The 15,752-nt window shown below is 47.2% G+C and overlaps 5 protein-coding genes across 5 annotated transcripts; 4 read left to right on the top strand and 1 right to left on the bottom strand.

Moving 5' to 3' along the window:
- Window positions 1–121: 121 nt before the first annotated feature.
- On the top strand, window positions 122–3,629 carry ONS95_000688 (uncharacterized protein). Its single transcript, XM_058493855.1, has 3 exons — window positions 122–614; window positions 660–1,214; window positions 1,284–3,629. Exons 1-3 carry the CDS (start codon window positions 298–300, stop codon window positions 3,577–3,579), a joined length of 3,168 nt encoding a protein of 1,055 aa, XP_058364057.1. The 5' UTR covers window positions 122–297; the 3' UTR covers window positions 3,580–3,629.
- Window positions 3,630–4,389: 760 nt separating this feature from the next.
- ONS95_000687 (uncharacterized protein) lies at window positions 4,390–4,812 on the top strand (the record flags this gene model as incomplete). Its single annotated transcript, XM_058493854.1, has 1 exon — window positions 4,390–4,812. The coding sequence occupies one exon, from the start codon at window positions 4,390–4,392 to the stop codon at window positions 4,810–4,812; it is 423 nt and encodes a 140-aa protein (XP_058364056.1).
- A 213-nt stretch (window positions 4,813–5,025) lies between these two features.
- On the top strand, window positions 5,026–6,841 carry ONS95_000686 (uncharacterized protein). The gene is made up of 2 exons (XM_058493853.1): window positions 5,026–5,566; window positions 5,675–6,841. The coding sequence occupies exons 1-2, from the start codon at window positions 5,272–5,274 to the stop codon at window positions 6,661–6,663; spliced, it is 1,284 nt and encodes a 427-aa protein (XP_058364055.1). The 5' UTR covers window positions 5,026–5,271; the 3' UTR covers window positions 6,664–6,841.
- A 1,081-nt stretch (window positions 6,842–7,922) lies between these two features.
- On the top strand, window positions 7,923–11,997 carry ONS95_000685 (uncharacterized protein). Its single transcript, XM_058493852.1, has 3 exons — window positions 7,923–8,215; window positions 8,286–8,650; window positions 8,741–11,997. The coding sequence occupies exons 1-3, from the start codon at window positions 8,154–8,156 to the stop codon at window positions 10,312–10,314; spliced, it is 2,001 nt and encodes a 666-aa protein (XP_058364054.1). The 5' UTR covers window positions 7,923–8,153; the 3' UTR covers window positions 10,315–11,997.
- YSH1 (endoribonuclease ysh1) lies at window positions 10,512–15,675 on the bottom strand. The gene is made up of 6 exons (XM_058493851.1): window positions 15,363–15,675; window positions 15,214–15,311; window positions 13,774–14,908; window positions 13,090–13,726; window positions 11,986–13,040; window positions 10,512–11,965 (listed from the first exon to the last, which is right to left on the bottom strand). Exons 1-5 carry the CDS (start codon window positions 15,513–15,515, stop codon window positions 12,598–12,600), a joined length of 2,466 nt encoding a protein of 821 aa, XP_058364053.1. The 5' UTR covers window positions 15,516–15,675; the 3' UTR covers window positions 10,512–11,965; window positions 11,986–12,597.
- Between the last annotated feature and the right edge of the window lie 77 nt (window positions 15,676–15,752).

The following is a 15,752-nucleotide window of genomic DNA, read 5'->3' as shown; positions in this document are numbered from 1 at the left end:
AAGAAGTCTTAATCTCTAGAGCTTTAACGCCACACGGGAGTTCCCTTAGGTTGGCCCCGAGTCAGAGGGTGTCCCAATCTATATTACATTCTGCCAGTCGCCTTTGAAGGAATTCGGGTTGATCTTGTTTGCACTGAAGGAGAGAGTTTCACGTTCGCCAGGTAGCGATGGCACACAGTGTCCTTCCTAAAATCCACTTCCCATCCGTGGCAGGCAACTGAGCCTTTTTGGCTCATCTGGAAAACTTTATTACCAGAGCTGATAGCTAATGTCGTGTGCAAACCTCCGATTTCTATCATGTCGGTTTCCGCAGAGAGGGTCTCGTCACCGAAAAAAGTGCGTGATCTTACCAAACGATCGAATTCTCTTGTGATCAATTTGAAGTCGTCGCCCAAAAAGTTGTTTGATGTCGATAAGAGCAAAGAGCCCAAGGAGATCCTTCGCTGGTTTGGACCAGTGGACCCGGCATTGAAGCACAAGGGATTCCGTGAGGCCCACCAAGACGGAACTGGGTACTGGATATTCGAAACGCCAGAGTACCTGAGATGGACGAATGCAAGGAATTCCGCACTGTGGATCCATGGAGTTGCGGGGGCGGGAAAGACGATTCTTGCGTAGGTCATCCGACTTTCTTCAGAGCTGTCGTTGACTCTTCCTAGGTCTCTTGTGATCGAAACTCTTTCATTGTCCAAGCCGTCGGGGCTTGCCTACTTCTACAATCTATATAATGACCCCGACAGCCAGAATCCAGTATATATTCTGGGATCTCTTGTGACACAGCTCTGTCAACAGAACGCCCACGCTTTTCGGGATGCAATTGAGTTTTACAAATCCTACAATACACCGGGCGAAGTGCTGAAGAAACCTACCGTAATACAACTTGGAATACTGGTGCAACGACTGTCGCTTCATTTTGATGTTGTATCAGTTGTGGTCGATGGTCTGGATGAAGTGGGGGCATTACCAGACCGGTCAGAGTTGATGCATGTAATATCCACGTTGCACCAAGGCACAAGCAACATCAGAACTATCGTCTTCAGCCGTGACAAGACGGATATAGCATACCATCTATCTAATTTCAACCAAACTTTTGTTGAAGCGAGGCCATCTGATCTTCGGCTTTATGTCGCCGCCAACATTCATAAGCTTCACCTCAATGACGACGGATTGAAGACGGAGGTCTTGGAAGCAGTAGTTGATCATTCAGATGGAATGTAAGTCGGTATGAGCTCGAAATGTCTTTCGAGCAATCTCAATGTCAAACGGAGACTGATTCAGGGTAGATTCTTTTGGACCATTTGCCAGATCCAGCTGCTACAGAACCTACCCAGCACTGGCAGCATCAGCAGCATTGAAAACGAGCTCAAATCATTACCTGGTGGCTTGCCAGCAACATATTGTCGATTATTTGAAAAAATCAACGCCGAGTATTCCGTCCAAACCCAATACTTTGTACAGAGAGCCCTGAATTGGCTGGTCTGGGGACCACCAGGCATACAGATGGATGAATTTGTGCATATGGTATGCATGCACGATGATATTCAAGATCTATATCCAGAAGACGTTCCAAACCCAGACTCCATTTTAAAATGGCTTGGATGTCTTGTTCGTATGACCAGGGGTAGTTTTGAACTCGCACACGTCAGCATCAGAGAATTTCTCGTAAGTTCTCAGACCTGTCCGGCCGTCCAAAAGTACTTGATGCCAGAGACTGAAAGATTTGGGCCAGCACTGGCATGTTTCTCGTATCTTGCACTGCGATCGGTGACACAAACGCCATTTGACCTTTTTGACGTTGCAGCCAGAGAAGCTTTCAGCAAGAGGTTTCCATTCTACCATCATGCAGCAACTCGCGTTATCGAGCATGCCGCTTCATACGATCCCCAGACTGAACGACCACATTTTCAACGTCTCTTCAACGACTCTGCTCCCCAATCTCTATATTTTTGGATACAATATGTGGCTCACTTCCGTCTTGGGGGGATAAACCATGCCGATAGTAAAGGCTGGACAATAAGTGAACGGTTTGGAAATGCCAGTCACAGAACGTCACCCCTTCACGTCGCTTGTGAGCTTCGACTCTTCAGAACTGTCTCAAGACTTCTTTTTGAAGGTGCAAATCCGGATCTCCAGTTTGCTCGATATCCAAGTCCTCTTCATCTTGTGGTGGACCCCACTTCGAATGACTCTCTCTGCTACAACGAGAACGCTCATTTATACCCCACATTCAAGCACCCTGTGGATTCGCGGACACTCAAAATCATCACATGTTTACTTGACGCCAAGGCTGATGTGAATCTAACGAGTCGCTATGCCGATAGCAGAATGATTGGGCGGAGATCTAAGCATCACAGCTGTTGTTCCCCGTTATATGTTGCCATCTGGTATCGACTTCCAGAGGTCTGTCAAATTCTGCTAGACTACGGAGCATTGTTGATTGGCGACCTACCCGCCCTGCGAAAGTTAGCTGCCAATTTCGAACTTGATCACACAGAAGATGATGGCGAAACGTGGGTCGCTATATTTGACAGATCCCTGAGGCAAGCCACATATGAGCCTGGCGTTCAGGCAATCCTGAAGGCACTAAAGGTCAAAGCTACACCAAACCGGCTTGATAATCCATCATGGCAAGAATATTGTGGTCCAGGGAAAGTCACAGACACATCAAATCCAGCAGAAGCACTCCAAGAAACTGACAAAGGTCTCTTGCAAGCCATCAAGAGACGTGATCTAGACCTAGCGGCATACTACATGGCGAAAGGTCCCGCACTATCAACCAAGGATGCTAAATATCTGAACGCACTTCTCGTTGCAGTGCAAAATGAAGACAAGTTAGATCGACTTCGATACCTACGTGCGTCACGGGGAGAAAGTCCGGAAGGCTCAATGGTGGAGAGAGCCAGCCAGTATGAATTGATGGGGAACTTGGGATACGCCAATTTTTTCCAATCTATGTGGAATCAAGGACGAATGACCAAGACTATTGAGAAGGCAGACACCGATCGCCCTGCTACTAACAGGGGCGGTAACGCTGCTCATCAGGCTATGGCAAATGGTGATTTAGCCACTCTAGAAGAACTGGAATCTCAAGGCGTTGATATCGATGCCGAAGACTGTGTGGGAGAGCGTCCGATTCACATCGCTATTCATCAGCAGTTTGACACTGGGGTGGACTTCATCCTTCAGAGGAAGTCACTGGTCGACACGATCAACCGAGCGTCAGACCACTGCGGCACTCCATTATATTGTGCTGCCAAAGAGGGCAACATCGACATTGCTGAAAAGCTCATATGCGCAGGTGCTTTCGTCAATGCAGTTGTACTTCCTGGAAATGTACTTGGACCTGCTTTGTATGTTGCGTGTGCGGAAGGACATGCAAGGCTTGTCAGGGTATTGCTTTCTCATGGTGCTGATGCAGGAGTGAGGACCTCGAGGTATGGAAGTGCGATGGAGGTTGCAAAGGCATTTGAGCATAGAGAGGTGATTGAAGTGTTGGAGAGTTTTGGGAGGTGCGATGTGATATATCGGGAGCTGGGGATTACCTCTCAAGTCTCTGACAAGGAAGATCGGGATATCTAGAAAATTTGACCTGGGCTCCCTTCTGGATGTAGAATCGAACGGCTTGTATACAATTATAATTTAATCTAATATCAACTAATACCACACCAGCGTCTCCACTCACTCCCTTCCATAATATCGCCAGAGTTGATCTCTCGGTTGTTGATATTTGAAGCTTCTCGCTTACTAAAAATAGAAAGTCGCCACTGAATATCACCACTTCACAAACCGCATAACAACCACGAATCCATCTCAACCTCAAGATCGACACGATTGCTCGCATGAAAGAGGCTCTTCAAGATCCAAATTACTCGCATTCGCCATATATTAATATCTACAAAGCTTATCTCAACAAGTACCGACCCTCCGCTGCCTGCCACCACGGTGTCACCGAGGTTGACATCGGTGGCGCAAAGCAAATTTTGTCGTCAGCACTACTCAGCCACATTCGGAACTTTTCTTTTCGCAACAACAACCAGCACCGATTGGATATCGGCATTTCAAGATGATTAGTTTGAATTTCATCTAAGCTGAAGGAAAAGAATCTTCTACAAGCGATTCCGGACTGTATAGCACAGAGACGTCGTCATGAGGCTGACTGCGCTGCGCAAGGCACCGGTGAGTTTAGGTGCGATGCGTAAGCAGATGGCGGAATGGACGGGAATCTGAGGCGAAGTTGAGAAGTCTTCATATATACCTTCTTCCTTTCCACCAGCATTTGGATTTGAATTACCTTATTCCAATACTGTTTCTTACCCTCGTCAAACCACAGTCGCTCCAAGAACTACTTAGATTTCCTTTGTCAGTCATCACAGCAAGCAATTTTTCAACATGCTCTCCTCAACCCGCACAACCACACTCTTCCTCACAACCCTCCTCCTATCCAGCGTCTCAAACCTCGTCATCGCATCTCCAGTATGTCCCAATAATGGCAATATCACTACTACAGCCTCATACACACCTTCTCTCACAATCTACGCTCCAGTGCCTACATCCACAATCTCGGGGTATCCTTCAAACTCAAACACAACTGCGAGCACAAGCACAAGCACGACGTTCATAACATCACCCACTGGGACGAACATATCAAACGGAACTACTGCGTCAAACTCAACTTCTCCATCAGCGACTGGGAGACCAGTTTCGCCTAGCACGACGCCAATTTCGACTTCCGCTGCGAACTCGTTGAGAGAGTATGGATTGAGCTCGGTTGCCCTTGCTGCTGTTGTTGCGGTCGCGGTTGCAAGTTTGTAAGACGGGTGTTTATAGAAGAGGAGACGTGTAAAATATGGGATGGAGGTTGGGTTTCTAGAATTTATAGAATAATTGGGAGGAGTTGGCCAAAAAATAGAATAGATGGTGGGGTATCTTGGAGGGGTAGATTGTATGATATTGAAATGGCGGGATGATACCCAGGATAGAGAATAACAAGGAACATAGAATATAGATTTTCTCAAGATCTTCACATCTGCCTAGGTATCACTTTGTTTTACTATATTTAACATTTAATAACTCCAGACCCTTACCCATCTTGGAAAGTCACACCGAAATCACGTTACATCTCTTGCCAAGCACCAGCCAATCATCTTCAGTGTTCTCGGCACGCATCTCAACCTCATCTCATCGACCTTCTTCATCAAGCAACGTCTTCATCTTCCACCCCACTTTCATTTACTAGCCCAATACTCCCAACCATGAGAGTAATACATAAATATGGCGCTTCCACTCTCAATCCTGATGTTCGCGATCATCGCGGTCCTCCACACAATGTTCCTCCCTAATATCTTCTCCCGTTGGCTCGCAGCTACATCTGTCATATCATCCTCCTCAAAACATTCTCACCAGCCTCTACTGCGTGTTAATGAAAAGAATGAGTTTCAAATTACGATTTTCTCGGATCTGCATTATGGCGAGGAAGAGAGTGGATGGGGGATTGATCAGGATGTGTCTTCTACCAAGGTGATGAATGCAGTTCTGAATTATGAGGAATCGGATTTTGTAGTGCTGAGTATGTAGTCGAACATTAACATTTCACTTCTGATTTCACTCATCGTTCTTTCATTCGAACATCGAACCCAAAATATGCTCCAGTTCAACACATTCTAATCATCTCCAGACGGTGACCTCATAACCGGCGAAAACACCTTCCTCACAAACTCCACCTCCTACCTTGACATCATCGTCGAGCCTCTTGTCCAACGGAAAATTACCTGGGCAAGCACCTACGGCAACCACGACTCGCAATTCAACCTCTCACGAACTGCTCTCTTCGCCCAAGAAAACAAGTATGATCTTTCATACACGCGGTCGTCACCTAAGGGTGTGGCCGGTGTGACGAATTACTACTTACCTGTTTATCCACGAGAAGAAAATTGCCATGGAACTGCATCTACATCTTGCGCACCGCTCGCTATACTGTGGTTTCTCGACAGTCAAGGCGGTGCACCGTTCCAGAATCCCCCTGGTTCGGAGCAGATCCCAGACTGGGTCGACCCCTCAATCGTCGAGTGGTTCACGGCTGAATCTAACTCCGTGACTAAAAAGTACAAGAAAGTCATCCCGAGTATAGTATTCGTGCATATCCCGCCCTCGGCATTCCTCACTGTGCAGGAAACGCTGCTGCCGAATGTGGGTGATGAGTCGGTGCATTTTCCCGGATTGAATGATGATGTGCCACTTGCGAGACAGGGGGATGGGTGGCAGGATGAGGGGTTTATGAAGGCGTTGAGGGAGGTGAGGGGGGTGCATAGTGTGTTTTCGGGGCATGATCATGGGGAGGGGTGGTGTGCGAATTGGCCGGGTGGGGAGGACAATGGGAAGGTTGAAAGAGAGAGTGGGAGTGGAAAGGGAAAGGGTAGGGGCCCGCATTTGTGTTTTTGTAAACATTCTGGGTATGGAGGGTATGGGAATTGGAAGAGGGGTGTGAGGGTGGTCAAGTTGGGATTTGAGGGGGTTAGTGGATATGGGGGTGGGAAAGGAGAGACAGGAGAGATGGATGTGGAGACTTGGGTGAGGATGGAGAGTGGGAAGGTGGTGCAGAGGGTGGGGCTGAATGAGACGTATGGAATCGACGTCTATCCGTTGGAGGATGGAGAGGAAGATTGAGCAGCTGTATTGTAATACTCGATTGACCTATAGAAAACTTGCATGGCATATACATAATAGGTGACTTCATTGCGATTTATCGGGGGGCTCGGTTGTAATCGAGAATGGTGGAGATTGGTGGACAGCAGGAAGTAACGAATTTTCAACTCAATGTCCAAGCTTAAAAACTCTGATCTGTAAAACGCTGACACGATATAGATTTGGAGACTCTGGTTCATATATATCAGCTTGAGATTGCTACCACAGTCCTAAAGAATCGCCACTTGCTCTTTGGAATTTCCTCGATATTTATGGAAATTCTTGGAATATCCACACAAGTTCCCAAAGTCAGGTAACGTTACTGCCAAAAACCTATCAAGACTCTAACAACCCAGGATTCGTATCTTAGATCGCGTTTCTTCCGTTTGAACAGCGTCTCAATGGGTTCGATTGTCCTTGTCTTTGGTCTGTTGGTCTTCAGTGTCGTGGTTCATGTGGCCGCAGTAAGCGAGAACTCAAACACCTGCTGCACAAGTGTGTGGCAGCGTGTGCAGAATATATATATGTATACTGATATACATTTATACATATTAGCTAGAACTGTGTTTGGCTCAGTCTACTTTGTGCATTTATGTACGCATTGAGCGATGAGCAGGTGTGCTTCTGCTTGCTTGTTGTGCCGTGCTTTTAAGTCCTGCATCCATGGAGACTGCTAGGCAGAGAAGTTAAAATGTTCCAAATGCTCTGGATTAAAGAGTGATTTTCAACACAAGATCGCACCATTTATGTAATTTTCGTATTGGGACATAGTCCTGGAGAATTGCGACGGTTTGGTGTCGTCCCTAGTGAGGTTCAAAATGCACGGAAAGATCATGGATCGCCAATCCTTTCTGGGCTCCATTGCGAACAGGATGCATTTGCGTTTCAAAAGCTTCTTAAGATTTGGTGTAGTGATCTCCTTTGATAGTGTTTTTCTGATGTTCTTGCTTCCTCGGATTGTTAGGCAGTCGATGCAACTCGGTTAGCCGGCGGAGGTCATCTTGTCCACTCAAGCTACCAAATGAGTCGCGATTGCTGACGCTATCCCTTTGTAGATTTTGGCCATTCTGATATTAATATTCGAAAGCTTGGTCGCCGTGGATCGTGAGCTTTGTTTCTACACGTTCGCCATATGTTAGCTGCCAGACCTCGTTCCTTCCACTCCAGTTGGCGTCCCCGTGCTTCGCATATGTAAATAGAGAAGGCTTGGCGCTGGTCCAGACCACGCACCTCATTTTGACGTCCTTCTTGTCTGTCTCCTTCCAACCCCACCTCTCCTCATCCCACTATTGTCCATCGTGATGATCAACAGCTTCACCACCGTAGTAGTACATCTTTCAGGGTGTCGAGCAGTGGTATCCCGCCTCCAGAAAAAAACAGCTTCCTATCATCACCACTCCACCACGCAGTTCCTCTTCATTCCCTTCTACTAATACCTCTCTCCGCGAAATCTCTCCTACGAGTAAGCTGCGATGCTTCCACAGCAGCAGACACCCTTAGATCTCGAACGAGCCCGTGTTCGGGATCTCATGAAGTTTGTAGTCCTTACTCCGGAACAAATCGCTTTTACTGAGAATATATTCTAATCACGGTCCATTCAACAGATATTACACGCCCCAGCTTAACTCGCAAAGATCCTCTATCTCTACCCATTGGGCTCCAGATGTGAGCAGCAAAGAAAACTGCGATGAAACAGGTCCCAGTATGCCAGCTGTCAAAGGCTCAGAGGCTCCAGATGATTCCAAACGTCTCACACACGACTCCACCCTGACAGCATTCGCTCAGCTCGGTGCTTTTCGACTGGAATGTGAGAGAAGCTTTATATCCCTCATGGATCATGATAATCAATACATACTTGCGGAGGCGACAAGGAGTGTCTCGTTGCACAACCTGGAGCAAACTGATCCTGGAGATGAAGTATATCTCGGCCCAAGGATGCTTGACCTTATGTGGGGGGTCTGTCCAAGCAGTCAGTATTCCCTGACCACATTAAACCCCTAACAGATAACCATCCTTCTCTCAACAAACACTCCGACGAAATTTGCTAAATCCTGCACAGCTATTGAAGTCTTCACCGCCAAAGACGGAAGTCTCAATATCAACACGCCACAAATCAAAGCTGACCCAGCCAGTTATGTCATGAATGATCTATCTCAAATGGACAGCTTCAGAAATCGACCCTACGTCTCTGAGTGGCCTTTCATGAAGTTCTACGCCGAGGTTCCAATCACCAGCCCGACAGGGTATGTTATTGGTACATTCTGCGTCGTGGATAATAAACCCCGTGATGGGCTCGATAGCAAGGGATTGCAATCCATGACAGAAATATCTTCCGCCATCATGAAGCACCTGGAACTGGTTCAAATGCAAAATCACTTTCACCGAGCGGACAAAATGCTGCATGGACTTGGTATGTTCGTCGAGAAGAGGTCAATTCCAGAAGATTGGACATCTCCTCATGGATATGATTCGATCGATCTGTCACGATTGTCTTCATTGCAACCTGGAATGGCTCATACTATTTCTACATACTCGGACAATGATGCCAGCGATCATGGCGTATCATTTCCGACAACTGTGACTGCACATCAGACACCAATGCTTGGATCTCCTCCAAAGGCGAATATGAGCTACAGGCACTCAGATATACATCCTGATCTAGAAGCAACAACAGCAATTAGTAGTGGTTTAGGAAATTCACCCAGCCAGAGGTCCAGAGTTTCAACCAATACATTCTCTCCGATTGGCAATTTTCGCGAAAGGGGTCTTACGATGCGACGAGAAGGAGCTTTCTTGGAGCCTCTGGCTTCGGAAGAGATGCAGAAATTGTTCTCTCGGGCTTGTTATCGCATTCGCGAAGGGCTAGAGCTTGATGGAGTAATGTTGATTGATGCTTGCTTCCAAGACATTGACCTGGAATCCGGGGTTTCCACAGGGCGCTCGAATACTCTATCCATACCCAGCACAGCAGCACACGAAGACAATGAATGGACTGCCATTCATGACTCCTCTCAAGCAAATCGGCCTTCAGTCCAACCATCATCCTCAAAGACTTCGAACTCTGGTCGCGCATTAACAACAGAAGTCTTCGGACATTCGATCCAGGGATCCGCACTTAAACAAGAATTGCCTTTCGCAACCGGTCAAATACCATTACGACGTTCAACTCTTCGTTCACTGCTCCGAACGTTTCGCGAGGGAACGGTTTTTGGATTTGAAAGGGATGGCGAATTTATACAAAACTCTGACCCTATTGGTAATGACTTGTCCGTTACCGTCAATCCTGAGCGACTCAAAAAGTGGGCAAATGAGCTATTGAGTGCTTGTCCAGGTGCAAGATCTATCATGTTCTTCCCGCTATGGGACAACCATTTTGACCAGTGGTTTGCAGGTGTTTTGGCACTGGCGTCTTTATTGAAGGATCATAATTCATGCCCTGCTTTTGGGGATGCGCTGATAAGTATGATATTTCCCAAGCTCCATCTGGGGCCCCAAGGCGATCTTCTAGCATTACGATACGACAATAGCCGTAAGGAATATTTTGAATCGAAGAACGGTTCTCTTCCCAAAGCTCATCTATTGTGTCGCACGCATGAAAAATATCACTGCTCCGGGGAGCCGAGCAAGCCGTGACCTGGTTGTACTTTGTGCAATTTCGGTTCATGTTTATACCAAGGTGCAGGTAGAAAGAATTGGGTAGACCAAAGAGAGGAGAATAACCAGCATGATGCGAGGGAAATAACGTGGGATCAAGATATGGACAGGGCCATCCCTGATTTGGGAGTGCCAGAGTCTTCAGGCAAAGACATCATGAAGTCATCTTGACCTTTGTCACAGCTTGCTAACTCGAATTGACGGAGTATTGTTAGGCTGTATTATTTGGATTCGTTCACCAAGTCTGTATAATTCTGCTCTGAGGAGTATGGCTAACTAATTAATTTGGACCGACTCGCAAAAGTCTCTATCGTTTGGACTACTTCTAATGATACGAAACATCTGATGAGAATTGTGATCAGTCCACGTTGATCAAAATGAAGCCATTCATTCAAGAGATCGCCTCCCTCCGACATAGACACGCAGCATAATCTCAAGAAAATTCTGAAGATAGAAGCATGACGATCTCTCACCACTTGGTAGTACTTGTCGGAACATAGACTTGTTTAAATTGATAACTCAAACTCAGATCTGAGGAGTATTGCACGACGGCACAACGGCTCTTTATTAACGGCTCACTAGTTTGACATCCTTAATACACACTGCCAAACTGCCATCACCTGCATTCCCATCACTCGCTACAGTAATTAAAGTCGGGCCACGTCCTCCGCACAATATGTCGCTGCCGTATTCCTCGTTCCAGGTTGGCAACCACAAGTCAATTACAAGGAGCCATCGAAACACCTATTGCAGTTTTCCAGACATGTGTGATACGCGTCAAGTCCGAAAAGGCTTCCTTTCCTTTCCTTCTCCTAAGAGTTCTCACTTGCTTTTGGAGACGCTGGAAGCTAGCAGCTACACGTCAACAGTCTCGACCAACCGCTGGTAGGTAGAAGGCGAACGTGTGCGATGGAGGGTCTGGGGGATGCTATTCTTCTTCCAGCATACTTCTTGATATCTGTATGTTGTCCTTCTCCTAGTTGCATATTCGAGGTGCAGTCATGTGCTGTTCCAACCTAATATCTGGATATGCATGTTGATTCCTCATCGGAATTCCGGCAAAGCAGCGTTTGGGTTTTGGTAAGTCTCCAATGGCGTTCGTTCCAGCTGCTCAATCTCAAAGTACCAACTCAGAGGGTCTACCGCCTAGGTTGTTCTGACCGAATATCGTCGTATCCGTCTGAAGGTCTCAAAGCCAGTCCTCCTTCCCCGCATTATTATTTTCCACTGTGGGAATCTGCGAACACTCAACCACGTCCGATGCAAAGAAAGAGTTGCAGTCCAGCGTGTGGTGTTTCCAGTTCTGCCTCGCAGGTATCATATGTCGTAGATGTACGCCTGTGAACAGCATGATCGTGACGGACAGGGCAGCGAGGACGCAGAGGTGCACGCGCTTCTCTTGCCAGTTGGCGGAGAATGGCATCTTAATGTTGGGTTCGTGTTATTGCTGTTTGTTGTCTACGATTCTATATCGAGAATCGGAAATTGACTGTCGAGTGCTGGATGTCGATTCGACGGATGGTATTGCGGGAGAGTTTGTTTACTGCTTGGATGTGGAGAGAAGCTTGGTTTTATGGTTTGAGACCTGGGGGCCGTCAGGCGGGCAAGGGTCGAGGCTCGAGGCTCACGGCTCACGAGACAACACAACACAACACAACACAACACAACACAACACAACACAACACAACCTCCACCTCCCCGCCATGCATGCTGCGCTGGCCAGCCACACAGCACAACCACCGCCCGGGCCGAGGCGCTAGCAAGCTTCAGGGGCCTGATGCTTGTCGGTGTGGAAAGTCTAAAACTGGGTGATCCCCGGAGTGAGGCGGATTTGAAGCTATTCAAGCTTGATTTGGGATGAGAGCGGCAGATCAATATTTGTGAAGAAGCCCGAATTAAGGGATGGAATGCATAATGACGTTCCGGCTGAGGCGGTGGGTGGATGATAGGTATGCAAAGATGCGATTCATTGATATGTCCAAGGAGATGCAGTTCAATGATTCAGGGTATCGACAAGCGGCACGATCAACATAAATGCGACGAGTCAAGCCTCAGTCGAGATATTCGTTTTTGTGTTTTTCCTGGTGTTACAGTGCAGGCCGTTCCAAGCCTGCTGGTAGTACCAAGTTACTCCTTGCCCAGCTATGCTCCTTTTTATTGCCCTAACACTGGCTTGTAGAATATGACGATAAAGAGCCCCTGCTTTGACTCCTAAATAATCCTCCCAATGCCAGATAATTAGAAATGCCTTCGAAACTATCTTTACGCCCATAGAGGTGCCGTGACCTCGACTGCTCTCTCGACGACGGTCCTTACTCTCTCGACTAATACCCGACTTGCACCTTCCACCTCTAGATCCTCCAGCCACACCTTGGCTACTGTATTGTTGACCTTGATCTCTACTCCGGGGACTGGAATACCAATCTTGTGCAATCTTTCGATTTCCTTTCTCTGAAGGGCCTCGAGCTCTCTGTCCTCTTCCTCAGATCCCTCGGATGCTCCATCCTCGTCAGCCTTGATGGCAGATGGAGAATCAATAGCTCCCTTGAGAATCATCTTTGGGACTGCGATTGGCGTGACATTTTCTGCGCCAAATTGTGCTTCCAAGAACATAAACAAACGTTCCAGTCTTTCGGTAGGAGAGAGATCTGCGTGTAAATTCCGAGTTGGGAGCTCATGAGAATGAGAATGCTTGCTTGACGATTCTGTTAAAGATTAGCTAAGTTGGTAAAAAAGCTGGGGAAGTGTACTTACGTTTTACTGCAGCTGGACTGCTTTCCACTGAAAATAGCACGGCCATGACTGCATCAGCTATACCATCATTCAGCATATTACCCTCCCACTCCAATTCCACCTCGCCATTATTTCGATGTCGAACAGTAACACATCCCATAACTAGGTATGCAGTGGTTTGGCTCGAGATTTCTTCATCAGCATCCTCCGAGGATCCGTTCATGTGCGTGTCACCATTCGTCTTGTCTTTAGATCTGCTCTCTGGCAAGACATCGATGCTGCCGAAAGTACCCTCCAACGCCCATTTGATCAGCTCAATACCTGCAGCGCTAAGAGTCATACGTTGCTTGCATGTAATGATTGTGGTCGTCAAGCCTGCATATTCTCTCAAATCTTCAGCAGCCATAAGTGACATCTTGAAGTCGTTCTGCACTAGGACGCCAGTCATGAGCTGTGATTGATTTCCGTCAGCTGTAGGAGGAGGATTGGCTGCTAGTTTTCCAACCACCTTCGCGGTCTTGTCTGCTTTGAACGGGATCCGAAGCTCCTCACAGTTTCGAGGACTGAATACCTTGACCTTGTCTGTCTTATCGGCGTTGAGCGAAAGTAGTTTGGACTTCAGTCGCATCATGTTATGTACCTCACCATGAACAAGAATCTGCTTTATATTAGTATAGAAGTTCCATACTGAAGCGATCAACTTACAACAACAGGTGCGGCGACTTCTTCAATGAATTCCCGATTCTCAACCCCATCGACATGTGCGGCGAAAGAGTATTCCTGAACGCTGCATCGTCGAGGTATCATGACTTTCTCGGCGTCTGGCAGCCCGGGACCTCGTCTGGCTCCGCCGGTATTGCGAGACATAATAGCCTGAATCTGCTCTGGTTCCTTCATAATCTCCTTTGCCATAGTTCCCTCAACACTGTAACCAGTAATAACGACACCATTCTTATCGCTCGGAGCCCATCTCTCTAGAAGTTCTCTACTCACACCATTTTGCAGCATGCCAGGACTGGCAAGCATGACACAACCGCCAACATCATCGAACCGATCCAGATTCTTCAGCGATCGAATGTACTTGAAATCCCAGGGTCCACCTTTCGACGCAGTATCTGAGTTAGCCTCGGCTTCAGCCATTCTTTCTCGGAAAAGTCGCTTGATATTGTCGTTCATTGCTCCGACATATGTTTGATAGACCAGCATACATTTTCTGGCCAAGTTACTAGCATAGTAGATTGGTATCTTCTGGAATTCTGGGTGGAGAGTCCAGTACTCGTCTAGAATCAAGAGAAGTTCTTGGGCTCTTCCAAGTGCGAAAACGGGCATCAGAACTCGTCCGCCTCGATTCAAGATGCCAGTAATAGAGCCCATAAGCTGCTGTTCCCGCTCTACACGCGGAACATGCGATGCGATGCCATAGGTTGATTCAGTAATGAGAACATCGATTTTGACACCTTTCGGAACCTCAGCGGATACTAAATGGCGATCATCCTCCCGAGAGTAGTCTCCGGTGAAGAATATCTTTAGTCCTGCGATTTCGATTAGGAACATCGCAGCTCCAAGAACATGGCCGGCAGGGTATGGTGTAATTCTGATTGATGAGATGGTGTGGGTCGTATGGTAGTCAATGGCTTCAATCATTGGAAACGTGGAAAGATGGTCAGCTTCCGTGTAGACAGGTTGGCCTTTGGTGTCTGACGATGCACCGCCAACTCGAATACTATCTTGGATGAGCCACTTGTAGATAGCTTTTGTAGGATGTGTCATGAAGACTCGTCCTTTGAAATTGGTCTTTGCCAGTACATAGGGTAAAGAAGCTGCATGGTCCACATGGAAACTAGGAAATGTCAGCCAGTGCACTTCTTCAGGAAACAGGCACAAGTCAGACGAGTTGATCAAAATGGGGGTGAACTATGTACAAACATATGGTTCAAATGTGGGTCATCTTCACAGAATCAAGACCATGCATTTGCAGTGTGATAAATGTTTTGTATTGGTTCTCGTATACATGTTGACTTGCAAAATAGGAAAAGTTGTGGCCGATAAGCCCGCGCAGACAATGGCAGAACGATTGTTCTATGTCTATGTCTAGACAACAAAGTACCTCCACCGCGAATAGAATATAGGAAAGTATGCGCTTACTGGCTGATCAGAAGAACGTCCACGGTGCTCAAGTCGAAGTCATCATAGAATGGAAGAGAGGCAAGACCTTCGTAGCCTGCGTGTTGGCCAGCATCCAGCTATGGTCTTCTTAGCAAAAATATCTTTCGAGGCATGGATTCTGAGCCTACCATTACAGTCTTCCCCTTGTACTGGATGATGTGACAGGATCTGCCGACTTCATTACCACCACCCAAGCAAAGAAACATAAGCTCATCAGCTGGGTCTACAGGCTCCTCGACAGCTGGAGGCGCCATTGCTGCTGCTTTGCGCTTGGAAGCCATATTGAAAGCTTGTCCTTATCCCTTCCTTCCTGGGTCAGAAGACAGCCTTATCCAATTATTCGCCTTATCGCAGTTGATTGCGATCAACTGATATACATAGCTATATTTGCGGGGTATGCTGAACTTCGAGGGCCATGAGGAATCTGCTGTCATCGTCGAGAAACCCTGGAGGTGAATCGACGAGCTGTGCCCTTTTGCGGCCGGCTTAATTAGCTTAGCGCGACTTTTCACGTGACT

Source organism: Cadophora gregata (assembly GCF_030347475.1).
Source record: "Cadophora gregata isolate MNR1 chromosome Unknown scaffold_1, whole genome shotgun sequence".
Classification (NCBI taxonomy): Eukaryota; Fungi; Ascomycota; class Leotiomycetes; order Helotiales; family Ploettnerulaceae; genus Cadophora; species Cadophora gregata.
This window is presented reverse-complemented; position numbering and strand designations above follow the sequence as displayed.